The sequence below is a fragment of the Pollachius pollachius genome (genome assembly GCF_949987615.1).
Source record: "Pollachius pollachius genome assembly, chromosome: 20".
Classification (NCBI taxonomy): domain Eukaryota; kingdom Metazoa; phylum Chordata; class Actinopteri; order Gadiformes; family Gadidae; genus Pollachius; species Pollachius pollachius.
Window position 1 is genome coordinate 1,075,142 of NC_136953.1, and position 14,349 is coordinate 1,089,490.

The 14,349-nt window shown below is 46.1% G+C and overlaps 1 protein-coding gene across 2 annotated transcripts in view; it reads right to left on the bottom strand.

Moving 5' to 3' along the window:
* LOC307091449 (nck-associated protein 5-like) overlaps window positions 1-14,349 on the bottom strand; it is an 86,043-nt gene that overhangs the window by 24,079 nt on the left and 47,615 nt on the right. For both annotated transcript variants that reach the window (XM_079758432.1, XM_079758433.1), the window contains 3 exons: window positions 9,182-9,250; window positions 2,610-2,648; window positions 2,114-2,233 (listed from right to left, as the gene is read on the bottom strand). In XM_079758432.1, the coding sequence (XP_079614558.1) occupies window positions 2,114-2,233; window positions 2,610-2,648; window positions 9,182-9,250 (228 nt within the window). The remainder of the gene's footprint in view (window positions 1-2,113; window positions 2,234-2,609; window positions 2,649-9,181; window positions 9,251-14,349) is intronic.

The following is a 14,349-nucleotide window of genomic DNA, read 5'->3' on the forward strand; positions in this document are numbered from 1 at the left end:
GATGTTGGAAGGAAATGAAAATTGCTAGCAAATTTATGATCAGCTCTTCTACCTACTCACAATCAATCCATCCATCCATCAAAACTTACAATTATTTATCCAGCCACGATTTCATCATTAATCCTTTCATCATCAATCAATCCTCAATTCATCAATGTTACATCCATCCATCCATAATAAATCAGTCCCACAACCTTCCATCGTCCAGAAAACATCATCCATGGCCATCAATCATTTCGTCATCCATCATCCATCACCCATCACCCAACCTTCCTTCCTTCATCCATCCATCCATCATGGCGTATCCAACTGCCCATTCATGTATATATATTGCGTTCATCAAACAATAAATCCACACACTCATTCATCCATTAGCAACTTCTAATTTTATTTCCTTCCATGGCCCAACCTACCAAACACACCCACAATATTCCTATCCCCCAGAAGGAGAAATCACTGTCCTAACAGGTATATTAGATACAAAGACTGTGATACTTTACATGAGTAACAGCCCCACTTGTAGGTAAATGGACTGCATTTATATAGCAATTTTCTAAACAGTGGCCAATTAAAGTGGTTACATTCATTCCTACACCCACACACCGACGGTGGACTCAGCCATGCAGGGCGACAGCCAGCTCGCCCGAAGAGTGAGGGTGAGGCGTCTCACTCACGGACATGAAAACACTCAGCTAGGAGGAGCCAGATATTGAACTAGCAACCTTCTTGATACCAGTCAACTCTACCTCCTGAGCCAGCTAGCTCGTAACGTAGAGCGTGTGAATTCGAGGTGTTCTCCTGATTAGGATATGACTCCAATATCACAGTGTGCTTCACCTAGACAAGCCCCCACAAGTACCCAAAAGGTTGTTTTGTGGAATTAACGATCAATGTTGTCCACCAAACGCACGAGAACACATGTATTTACAGCCTGCGGTCTACAAAAACACAGCTCAAGGTGTTTTACCAGATTAATGAGCTCAGTAGACATGACTGATTAATACAGTCTCCATTTAAACAAATTAATTCCATCTCTTCTGGCCCTAATATGCATTTAGCATCTGTTACATGTGATAAGTATTCAGTTCTTCCCATCGTCTGCAGGACCTGAACACAGGGACCAGAGAGGCAGACACTCTTGGGTTCTGGCCCAAGAGGTCCTGGGTGGACCCAGGCTGGCCCAAGGGGGGGGGGGGGGGGGGGGGGGTCAGAGCTCTCTGGTCAATGTGTTCAGTTCCTGAAGAACGCTATCATAAAGGGCCCGCCAGCCGGCACACATAAACCAGCATATAAACCAGCATGTATACGAGACAGCAAACCACAACTGAAATGAAACGGCCAACCAGAGGGCAGCCAGAAGGCCAGAGGAAGGATGTTACGGCCATGTCACCGTCCCCCAGAGCTGTCTCGCTGCCTTTTACCACCGTGGCAATTGAAAAAGAATGGAATAATGTAAAGTAAAACATGATCATAAGAACATCACATAATCACAAAAACATGACCACATAACGTCCAATAAACAGATGAAATTGCCAGTGTGGAATTTCAGTGTGGAATAGGAAATTTGAAATGTATACCCTTTAACTTACTGGACTACCTCAACACACACACACACACACACACACACACACACACACACACACACACACACACACACACACACACACACACACACACACAGGAGGACATATTAAACCAAAAGGGCACTTAGAGCCTGGAGGCAGATGCGCAGTCATTTGAAGTGCATCTGCTTTCGTCCTTGTAAGATCACTTAGTTCAGATTTAGGCACCAACAAAACCACTAGCTAACTTACTCATTGAATTACTTTAAATTGTTGCCCAATTTGATTCCTCATGCATTTCTAATCCGATTTAAATCAAAATGGAAGATGGGAAGAGATGGTATGCTTGATAAATGAGAACGAATTATCTTACGACAAGCCAATACATTTTCAACCCGAAAATCGGTCAGAAGCTGACAACAACCCATTCTTTAAGCTTTAATGGAAACAAATCAGAACACAGCTCATGTGGAATTAAATCAAACCTCCAGGCCAGACTGCGGGGCAGTGTCTATCAGTCGAACTTGTTGATCCGTTAAGACTAGGCCTACCTGGGGGTTAGTGTTGGTGGACATCTTGACTCGCTGCTGGAACAGAACGCTGAGAATGCGGTTTTGCTGCTCCAGGTCGAACACGCGAGTTCGCAGCTTCACACACTCCTCCTTTAAATCCTAGAATTACCAAATAGAATAGATGCAAATACAGAAAACGAGCGAGTCAGTGGGCAGAAAATAATTACCTTTTCGACTGAAAACTGAGCTTTGCAATGGAAATGAATGATCTTCCTGTCCTCTTTCATTCTCAAAATGATTGACTATTGTTTAGCAGACAGCAGCTCATCACACAGCGTTTCACATTCATTCACCGAACAACAAAGTCCCCCAAGAAAGCGTTTGTGGCTCCACTACAAATGCCATTTCCAATTCAGACTTTGGGCTTTTGGTTCCTAATGTTTCTGAGGCTCAGACATAGGAAGGTTGTTATGACTATTGGAGGGGTTTCAAGAGCCAACAAGCTAACAACACTTAGCGCTAGACAAGGACTCACCTTCTGTGTGAGGAGAGCCTGGACTACCTGATTAGCCACCTGAGAAGAGAGAGAGAGACAAAGAGACAAATTGAGATAGAGGGAGAGAGGGAGAGAGAGAGAGAGAGAGAGAGAGAGAGAGAGAGAGAGAGAAATAGAGATAGAGGGAGGAAGAGAAAGACAGAGACAGAGAGACAAAGAGAGACAGAGGGAGAGAGGGAGAGAGAGAGAGAGGGAGAGAAAGAGAGAGAGAGAGAGAGAGAGAGAGAGAGAGAGAGAGAGAGAGAGAGAGAGAGAGGGAGAGAGGGTCATATAAAGTCTCAAACTTTCAGATTATCATGTTAAACCATATACCCTGAGATCATTATTGTCTGACAGCTTGCAACGGAAGGTGACATGAGCATTTCGGTGCAAGGCTGAACATCAGTGTCACTCTTCACATCCTAGTCCCTGTGGATTGTGCATTGTCACTTGGAAAGTGTGGTACTAACTAGTTAGGAGCGTTGGTGTAACCTGCTGTTGCTCTACGACATGGGCTGTCCCCTGGCAACCCAGGAGCCAGAAGGAGACTGAGCTATTCTAACGTTTCTTCAAACCACCGATATGTTGACTCTCAACGTTTCTAAACCAGAAATACATTGGATATGAACGTTTCTAGATACGTGTTTGTCAACATATGGTTTTGAATGAACTGCTCGCTGCGCTTTTGATCCTCTTTGGCTGTTTCGTGAGACCAGAATGAGGTGTTATTAAACAACACCTATTTCAAACATGTGGAGCAATGAGCTAAAATCTTGTTCTGAATCCTCCCACCCCCCAGTTATCGTATATAGTATATCCATATGTGCTTGTTTATGACCTTTGGCAATTATTTAATTTTCTTTAACATGCACGCATATATCCTGTATTTAATACTTGAATATGCGAACACAATAATTTGAACAATCCCCAAAATTATGATTCTTGTTTCCTGTGATAGGAACGGGATGCTGTGTTATGGATAATGAATGTACATAATGTAAGCACAGGTCACGTTCTTTCATTATGTGTGTCATTTACACAAAGAGGAGGATGTATCACCTTAATTGGGTACTTCTGCCATTTACCAAACTTGACTGTTTAAACAGTCAAGTTTAAAAGGCCAATTGTATGTTGTACATCTTGGTACTTACAAATAGAACTTAACATTGTGTAGCGTCTTATCCTAGCGATCTGTGTTGTATACGGGGAATGGGTCAGCCTAAAAAAATTAAATTCTTAGCACTTGTTTATATGAATATCTTTACTAAATCGAAGGCAATATATTGTTTCACTTTTTTCTGAGCGTATTTATTCTAAGTCTCTTTTGATAAAAGCATCTTCTAAATGCCCTTAATGTAAATGTAAATTATTATCACTGCAATATCCTGCAACAATATTATTTCCTACATTTCTAAACCTTATTTTTTACTCTGATGCATACCAAGAATTATTTAGTCCTCTAGCGGGACGGCAGGCCTATCCCAGCGTGGAGCCCGGAGGAAGACAATGTCTACTAGCGGTGAACTGGGACCACCGCTCAGAAACACATCCTTTGGCCAATCTGCCTTCTCGGTTAAAGTAGTGGGTCAGTGTAACCCTAATACTCAAACATTAGACGCTCAGGAAACGTTGCATTATTTAAAACCAGCCTGAAGCCTTTGATAAAGTCTGCACAAACATCGCCACACTAATGTTGACCTTGGAATTACTGTTCTTATCAACCAGATTTTATTTATTTCACACTGATGGAATTTTATGCATTCAATGTTTTATGTAGTTCATTTGTTGTTCTTGTTTTACCTGCTCAGGGACAACAGATAAAGATTAGCTGCTGGCTGACTCTGGGGCAATAAATAATAATGGTGCTCTGCCCTTGTAAAAATAAACCGGAAAAGAATCAATAAAATAAAAAAGAATCAATGAATGACCTGAGTAATCAACGTGACTCGTCAGAGTGCAAGTTGCGTCACTCAGAGAGATTGTTTGCAGGGACAGATTTGCTAGTGACACAGGTGATAACCTATTCTTGGAAGCAAAACACCAAGTTTATTGATTTAACGAGGCATGTTTATGTGACACAATTTATTAATGTATATTATTCATATTAAACGTCCAAAGGAAATGCAGTCAAACCCTTAGCCCTAAGTCCCAATCATTCACTTATTCATAGTCCTTGTCACAGTCATACCCCAGTCTCAGCCAACGCTCCGCCTCGTCGCCCTCACCAAGCAGTTTACTTGGAAGATTTTGAGCGGAAATCCTTCCCAGAGCTCAACCCTGCAGATCCAATATGCAGTCAGACCTCAATTTCATAATAATTGATGATCAAAATGCACATCAATTTTTTATCAAATTGGGGCTGTGGTGCGGGTTCTCTTTGAACCCCAAGCTTTTCAAGGTCATCTGGGTGAACTACAGCTGGAGGTCACGGCCTTCTTCCCGCCCTTTCGAGATAGCGAGAGATGCCAAAATCCATTCGTTCCCCTTGGTCCCAGGAACAACATATCTGAGATTTGGATTTCTAGCTCTTGCAGAAAAAGGTTCGCCTGAACAGGCTGGTTTTTGACCGAGCAAAAAGAAACCTTGATCAGAACGAGGTGTAAAATGCCGGTTTGGAGATGGGAAGGTCCTACCGCCCTGAGATTTGACAACCTTATTCTAGGGTTTGACTGGGATCTCAACACTGAACCGTGGCCCTTTCGGACCCCAGGTCCACGGTTATGAGTTAGGCTTAGGGTTAGTGTTCCAAACTTTTCGCTGAGAGACTCAAGATTTTCACAGAGCGATCCCCAGGTTAAGGGTCTAATTGCAGTTTCTATCTCTTGTCTCACAACCTGCTTGTGTCACCGGAGGTGACATTGCAGTTATTTCTTTACATTTTTTTTTTTTTTTTTGCCATGAAAACCTATTAGATAGTTGTTCGGCTCCGTACGTTTAAAGCATTTCAGGATGTCTTAATAAAAAAGAGACCAGACGTTTCTATCTTATTCACAAGTCATTTTATTATTAAAAAATGACTAATAACTAATAACATTAAATACATTCCTCTACAACATTAATCCGGTTCTCTATTCCTTATTCCTATAAATAGGCAGCTTGCCAGGATCGTTGCATTCAAAAGAAATAGTCAAAACACACAGAGCATGAATAATAACCTCTCACACATGAGGGTGTCATTGCCGTGGTGCCGTCGGGGAGGCGCTGTTCTGGCTGACGCACCTCGCAATATATTCCATAGCCAGCGGAACCTATTTTACGCCACAAACAAAAACATTTACGCCAGCTGAGCTGCCACGCATAACGTTGTTATGGCAACGGGTGCGCTATGCTCATCGGGCATCAGCCCCAAATTCTTAACCAACGTGAACTCTGCTTACATTGCATGCATGGTTGTTCCTTATCACAGAGCCCAAGAATTAATATTTTTCGGGGGTTGGCTAGATGTTCATACAAAAATAACAACAACTCATTCACACAAGTTTTGAACTGAGTCCAGAAAGAGATTTTTGTTGGGGTGGGGACTGTGCTCAACGTATCGGTGGTTTGCAGAAACGTTAGAATAGCTCTGGCTCCTTCTGGCTCCTGGGTTGCCAAGAGACAGCCGATGTCGTAGAGCAACAGCAGGTTACACCAACGCTCCCAACTAGTTAGTACCACACTTTCTAAGTGACAACGCACAAATCCACAGGGACTAGGATCTGATGTGAAGAGTGACACTAAAATGTTCAGTTATCCAATGAGTGGATTTTGTCCCGCCCACTTATTTGCATGAATATGTTGAATATGATATTGTCCCCCTTAAGCAGGCATGGTTTGAAAATGCAAATGCAGTGGACAACCTCTTTTAAAATTCAAAATGTTTTTTTTTTTTAAATAAGGTGGTTCATATTATGACAAAATATAGCATTTGTGCTATTGCAAATAAACTTTCGACTTTAAATATGCAATTGGATATGTTCCACTTCATAACGAGGCTTTTTTTCATTATGACTGAAGTAAGGCGTTCATATTGTGAAAAATGATATATTATATACATAGGGTTAGTGTCACGGTTAACCTTAACCTAAACCAGACTCTAAGGCTTGGCTTAGGTTAAACCAGACGTTTGAGTCTGGCTTAAGCTAGACTGGCCCCGCCAGTCCAGGTTGTCCGCTCATGCTCATGCTTCCAAAAGCCAGACTTATATCCTCAGTTGGAGAATGACGTAAATGTGGGCACCGTGTGAAATCACATCACGGCCTCTCTTCAAAAGGCACCCGAAGGTGTTGGTTGGTTATTTGGGGCCTGCGGGGTGGGACCCTGCTCTCGTCTGTCTAAAATGATTACTAGTCCGTTAGTAAAATATGAACTAACGGTTAGTTCATTGTAAGTTAATGCTTATAACTGCCTTACCTAATGTTAGCTAAAGGTATTTACCTTTAGCTAACATTAGTTAAGGCAGTTGTACCGTAACTGTGAAGTGTTTGTGTGACGCTTGCTAATGTTTTCTTATCATTTGTAACTCCCAGAGTCAGACAGAGTAGACACTTTTAGGATTTTTGTTTGTTCTCAAAGAGATTATCTTTTTTTTTGGAAAATTAGAATGTAAAAGTTGTTGGCATTTATTTTTTATCAGTGATTTATTATATGATAAGAAATGCTATTTCAGTGTTTCGTTTTGGCTACATGAATCAAAATGTAATAAAATGATAAACAGCTCCACGGTGCATACTGAGCCAATCTTCCCGTTGACCTCTTCCCTCTGTGTGTTTGTTCTCTGCATCGCCGCGACACAGCTATCACTCTCACTCCATAACCACAACGTTTCCAAAGAGAACAGGAGCGATATCTACCGCAACAACTCTTATTGCTTTCTTTCTTTACACCAAAACGCCTCATGTTCTCAAAGAAAGCAGTCGCTATGGCAACTTACCCATTACCCGAGAGTGAGAGAGAGACAGAGAGACAGAGAGAGAGAGAGAGAGAGAGAGAGAGAGAGAGAGAGAGAGAGAGAGAGAGAGAGAGAGAGAGAGACAGAGAGAGAGATAGAGAGAGAGAGAGAGAGAGACAGAGAGAGAGAGAGAGAGAGACAAAGAGAGACAGAGAGAGAGAGAGACAGAGAGAGAGAGAGAGAGAGAGAGAGAGACAGAGAGAGAGATAGAGACAGACAGAGAGAGAGACAGAGAGAGAGAGAGAGAGACAAAGAGAGACAGAGAGAGAGAGAGACAGAGAGAGAGAGAGAGAGAGAGAGAGACAGAGAGAGACAGAGAGAGAGACAGAGACAGAGGGAGAGAGAGAGAGACAGAGAGAGAGAGAGAGACAGAGAGAGAGAGAGAGAGAGAGAGAGACAGAGAGAGAGAGAGAGAGAGACAGAGAGAGACAGAGAGAGACAGAGAGAGAGACAGAGACAGAGGGAGAGAGAGAGAGAGAGAGACAGCGAGAGAGAGAGAGACAGAGAGCGAACAGACAGCTGGTGAGAGAGAGTCAGACTGTAGTGCTGTGGTCGCACATTGCAGAGAGTACGTACTCGGCCTCCGCTGCAGCCTGGAGCCACAGCTCAGCGGGGGCTGAAGTTCAGAGCTCTCCCAGGTAGAGGGACCCCACGCTGAGACTGTCCCCTGGACACTGCTACCCCTGGAACCCTACGGTCTTGTCTTCCTTAATTACACATGAACATGTGTTGTCTGGAATGCCCTCTAGACTGCACAGCCCACCTCAACACATTAGTGTGTGTGTAGTTTGTGTGTGCGGGCGCATGCTTGTGTATTGAAAGAGTAATTCAAGCCTCTGGTAGCGTGTCCTTAACCCCGCCTGTCTCAATAGCTCTCACAGAGCTCCAGGTTAGGACAGAGCATGATGTAGCTCTGTGCTGTTGTCCACTCCCAACTTTTATGAGGAAAACATACTGTTCAGTAACTTACATATACTGTGCGTATGTGTGTGTGTTTTTGTGTGTACGTGTTTGTGTACGTGTGTGTGTGTGGGCTGCGTGCGTGCATTTGTGTGTGTCTGTGTGTGGAGGTGTGTGTGTGTTTTTGAATGTGTGTGTGTGTGTGTGTTTATTAGTGCCCTTGTTTGTGTACGTGTATGTGTACATGTGTATGGATGTGTGGGTGCGTGTGTGTCTGTATGTGTGTGTGTGTGTGTGTGTGTGTGTGTGTGTGTGCGTGTGTGTGTGTGTCTGTATGTGTGTGTGCGTGTGCGTGTGCGTGTGTGTGTGTGTGTGTGTGTGTGTGTACATGTGTATGTACGTGTCTGTGTGTACATGTCTCTGTGGGTCTGTGTGTATGCGTGTGCGTGTGTGTGTGCGTGTGTGTGTGTGTGTGTGTGTGTGTGGGTGTGTATGAAAGGCCATAGGGGTCATAAACCCCTGCTTGACTTGTACTTTCTTAATGGTACACGAAATGTCACGCGCTGATCAGTGCCAAAGCCATGTCCAATTTCACATGCAAATGTACGCAAAGTACTATTACCGAAGCACGTGCTGAGCAGGGGTTATGACCCCTTTGGGCTGTGGGTGTGTGTGTGTGTGTCTTTATGTGTGTGTTTGCGTGTGTCTACGTGTGTTAGTGTGCGTCTGTGTGGCCACTCACCTCATCCAGACAGTGCTCATACTGCCTTCTCTGGTTGTCGTTCTCCAGGGACAGAGCAGAGTTCTCCGCCTGTTTGGTCAACAGAAGAGCAGCCGTCAAGGGAAACAGCCCCAGTGATTCTCCTGGTTCTACTGCCAGCCTACTGCCAGCGGTTGAACCTCGCTCAGAGGTTCAACCGCCGGCTGATAATGAATGGAATCCATGCAGCCATTTGATCTCAGGAGCTTTGATGTGTGAGGTTCCTTTATTGGTGCTGGATGTGTTTACATAAAGCCCCGGCGTGAGGCCAGCGGAAGATCACTGTGACTCAAAGAGATTAGTACCAGATCGAGAGATACAGTGAGAGACAAATAGAAAGAGAGATAGAAAGAAAGAAAAGAAGAAAAAAAGAAAGTAACAAAAAGAGGATGCCATGTGGATCAGGAGGTAGAGCGGGGTTCCTCATAACCAGAAGGTTGCTGGTTCGATCCCCACCTCCTCTTAGCTGAGTGTCGAGGTGTCCCTGAGCGAGACACCTCACCCTGACTGCTCCTGACGGGCTGGCTGTCACCTTGCGTGGTTGACACCGCCGTCGGTGTGTGAATGTGTGCATGAATGGGTGAATGTTAGGCCACATTGTAAAGCGCTTTAAGTGGCCACTGGTTAGAATAACGCGGTATAAACGCGAAAGGAAGAAAAGACAAAAACGCAAGTTGGAGTGTGTGAGCGCTGCCGAAAAATAAAGGAGCTATAAATCCGGACATCCAGCTTCCAGACTGAGGAGCCTGGCTGTGAGGGCCCCTCCAAGGTAGTTCAGGTGCAATTCAATTACTGATAAAGGCCTGCCTCAAGGCGGGCGCTAGTTGCCGCTGCAGCCTAGGAGTAGGATCCACTCTCATGATTAAGACGGTAAATCTCAGCGGCCGCTCTACAGAGCTCCGCTCGGCAGTGGTCAGACAACTTTCCTCGAATGCCAGTTAAATAACATTAACGCACACAAAATAAAGCACAAATAATTTCACCCTTTCCTCCCCCTTGCAGTGCCTTCGGCCTTCTGGACTGTGAAGCTACACCCAAAGGTTGTGCTGATGTACTTATGTACTGTACTATCAGAAGGTTATGCTCTGGTTCAGCCTAGACATGAATAGCTCTGCAGTAATCTGCCGGTTGACGGTAGATGAAATAACCGCCGATAACACCGGGGGCCAACAGCTTCTTACATTATATTACATTATATATCAACCGTGTGACATATCAAATTACGTGACTGTTTTTTGTAGCCTGAAGTCTGTACCTAATTCCCTTTGTCGAGATAAAACAAAGCAAGTTATCCCGGGGGATTTGGTTCAGGTTGCAATTTCTTCCGCTGAATCTCAGGTGGTTCATTGTGTTAACAGCCAGCCCATACTTCAACAAGACAAAAATGTTGACCTCAAATGTAGACCCGGGGGTTCTATCTTTAACACCACAGTTTGTACATGAACCTCACACTGAACAGAAAGATCCTAGCACTGATGGTTGGTTGGAAGTTTTCATTGTCAGTTACCCCAAACAATTCCAAACAAGGACAGAGAATCGGGAGGGGTTCCTATAAGCCTCGTGCGATCGAGCTTGGGCCACGTTCTTGATCCTTAACTCTGACTTGCATCTCTCAGAGCAGAGTGGTCCTGGTGAATAATGGAACACGCTAAACCGCTAAGGGCTAAATTAAACAAAGATAACGTCCCCAATTCAGACCTGAGGTTTAATCACAAGTGTGTATTGGAGTAGGCAAAGGCTATCATCCTAGATGAGGAATTATCAGAAAAATTAATGGGACTGTTTTCTTACTATCCCATACACCAAAATGTTGCAAAAAATTAATGTCTCCTGCTATTATTATTATGCTTTTATTATTTACTGTTTGGCTCTATCTGAACCATCGACTCGTGGGTTTTGGCTCGCAATCATGAAAACACACTCGATAAACACTCATATGGAGGGAGGGTTGTGATGGGAATTATGTGATGCAAGATAATAATTAAGAATAATTCATTCATTTTCTATAGCGCTTTTCAGTGACCCAAAGACGCTTACATAAAACACGAAGAGGGAGATGACAATCAGGGGGAACAAGCGGAAGACAGCACAACAGAGAACAGAAGCAAGGTGGAGTGTGATAGTAGATAGGAATAAGGGTGGTTATGTGTAGGGGAGGTCATAGGCTTGGGAAAAGAGGTAAGATTTAAACAGGATTTGAATATGGGAAGCGAGATGTGAACAAGACATCTTATTAATCGTGTTTTTGGTGAATCACTTGGGGTTACTTTGTCATTTAACATTTAATCTGCCTCTAGTTTATGTTCAGTTTGACGTTCACATTTCATCTGGATTAAATGTATGAGAGAATACAGCTTCAATCGTCAAATGGAGAAGCTGCATTATCACTAGTATTCAGCCTCCTTGGATACTCACAGGATCCTGTGGCCAGGGGTTTTCTCCAACCCGGAACCATTCGGCTGGGAGTCAAACCAACACATACACTGACCTCCTGCTGAAGGACTCCTACAGGTGCACTGCGGACCACGGGGGTGGAACCTGGAAGCCTTGGACCGGGAGACAAGCTCCAACCCAAAGGCTATCCTGCACCACCCTAGTGGGCACTGGGCATGTCAACCGTTCTCCCTAAGGTGTGCCTCTTCACCAAGTCAGTTCCCCCTCCCAACAGAGGACCCTGAAGTCAGTTCCCCCTCCTCCTCCTCCCAACAGAGGACCCTGAAGTCAGTTCCCCCTCCTCCTCCTCCCAACAGAGGACCCTGAAGTCAGTTCCCCGTCCTCCTCCTCGTAACAGAGGACCCTGAAGTCAGTTCCCCCTCCTCCTCCTCGTAACAGAGGACCCTGAAGTCAGTTCCCCCTCCCCCTCCTTGTAACAGAGGACCCTGAAGTCAGTTCCCCCTCCCCCTCCTCGTAACAGAGGACCCTGAAGTCAGTTCCCCCTCCTCCTCCTCGTAACAGAGGACCCTGAAGTCAGTTCCCCCTCCTCCTCCTCGTAACAGAGGACCCTGAAGTCAGTTCCCCCTCCCCCTCCTCGTAACAGAGGACCCTGAAGTCAGTTCCCCCTCCTCCTCCTCGTAACAGAGGACCCTGAAGTCAGTTCCCCCTCCTCCTCCTCGTAACAGAGGACCCTGAAGTCAGTTCCCCCTCCTCCTCCTCCTCGTAACAGAGGACCCTGAAGTCAGTTCCCCCTCCTCCTCCTCGTAACAGAGGACCCTGAAGTCAGTTCCCCCTCCTCCTCCTCGTAACAGAGGACCCTGAAGTCAGTTCCCCCTCCTCCTCCCAACAGAGGACCCTGAAGTCAGTTCCCCCTCCTCCTCCTCCCAACAGAGGACCCTGAAGTCAGTTCCCCCTTCTCCTCCTCCTCGTAACAGAGGACCCTGAAGTCAGTTCCCCCTCACCCTCCTCGTAACAGAGGACCCTGAAGTCAGTTCCCCCTCCTCCTCCTCCCAACAGAGGACCCTGAAGTCAGTTCCCCCTCCTCCTCCTCGTAACAGAGGACCCTGAAGTCAGTTCCCCCTCCTCCTCCCAACAGAGGACCCTGAAGTCAGTTCCCCCTCCTCCTCCTTGTAACAGAGGACCCTGAAGTCAGTTCCCCCTCCTCCTCCTCCTCGTAACAGAGGACTCTGAAGTCAGTTCCCCTTCCTCCTCCTCCCAACAGAGGACCCTGAAGTCAGTTCCCCCTCCTCCTCCTCGTAACAGAGGACCCTGAAGTCAGTTCCCCCTCCTCCTCCTCGTAACAGAGGACCCTGAAGTCAGTTCCCCCTCCTCCTCCTCGTAACAGAGGACCCTGAAGTCAGTTCCCCCTCCTCCTCCTCCTCGTAACAGAGGACTCTGAAGTCAGTTCCCCCTCCTCCTCCTCCCAACAGAGGACCCTGAAGTCAGTTCCCCCTCCTCCTCCCAACAGAGGACCCTGAAGTCAGTTCCCCCTCCTCCTCCTCCCAACAGAGGACCCTGAAGTCAGTTCCCCCTCCTCCTCCCAACAGAGGACCCTGAAGTCAGTTCCCCCTCCTCCTCCTCGTAACAGAGGACCCTGAAGTCAGTTCCCCCTCCTCCTCCTCGTAACAGAGGACCCTGAAGTCAGTTCCCCCTCCTCCTCCTCCTCGTAACAGAGGACTCTGAAGTCAGTTCCCCCTCCTCCTCCTCCCAACAGAGGACCCTGAAGTCAGTTCCCCCTCCTCCTCCCAACAGAGGACCCTGAAGTCAGTTCCCCTCCTCCTCCTCCCAACAGAGGACCCTGAAGTCAGTTCCCCCTCCTCCTCCTCGTAACAGAGGACCCTGAAGTCAGTTCCCCCTCCTCCTCCTCGTAACAGAGGACCCTGAAGTCAGTTCCCCCTCCTCCTCCTCGTAACAGAGGACCCTGAAGTCAGTTCCCCCGCCCCCTCCCCCTAGGGACTAGAGGACTCTGATGGCGAGCCAGCCTCTACGCTCCCCAGGGGGTGGGGACAACACTCCTCCCCCTCTCTAGTGGTTGCTGGGGGGAGTTCATGACTTGATCCATGGAAGTGCTTAAAACCAATTGTGTTATTATGTTAACACGGGGATGGTGAGGAAGAGGAGGAGGAGAAGGAGGAGCTGCGGCTCTAAATGCTAACTAGCTGTTTTAATTAGCGGCTGCAGGATCTTCAACAGGTGTTTTTGGGCGCTACCTGAGAGACGCTATCTCTGCTCATAACAAGGAACACGTCCTTCGCTTTTCTGGAGATTATTCAATGGATAATGAGAGGAGGAAGGATGGAACGGTAATTTGTTTTGCTAATAAATCACCGCCATGTCTGCCCAGTGTTCACGGGCGGAGCAGGAACAGAACACATTGTTCAGTTGTGTTCTTACATGCCACACTGGTGACGCTCTTATTTTGTAAAGGACACGAATGGAGCTAATGTGAGGAATTGGGATGTACTTGTCGTCTGTATGCCTGCCCATCTGTCTGTCTGTCTACTTGCTTGTTTGTCTGTCTGACCACATCTCTGCCACCCTGAAAGCCAACCATCTGCTTTCCATGTCTCTGCCTCTTTCTGTCTACCTCACTGTCTGTCTGTCTGCCCCCTCGTCTGTCTGTCTGTCTGCCCCCTTGTCTGTCTGTCTGTCTGCCTGTCTGTCTATCCAAAAGTGAGCCATTTTGTCCAGCAGATCATGAGGAGGGGGATAGGACA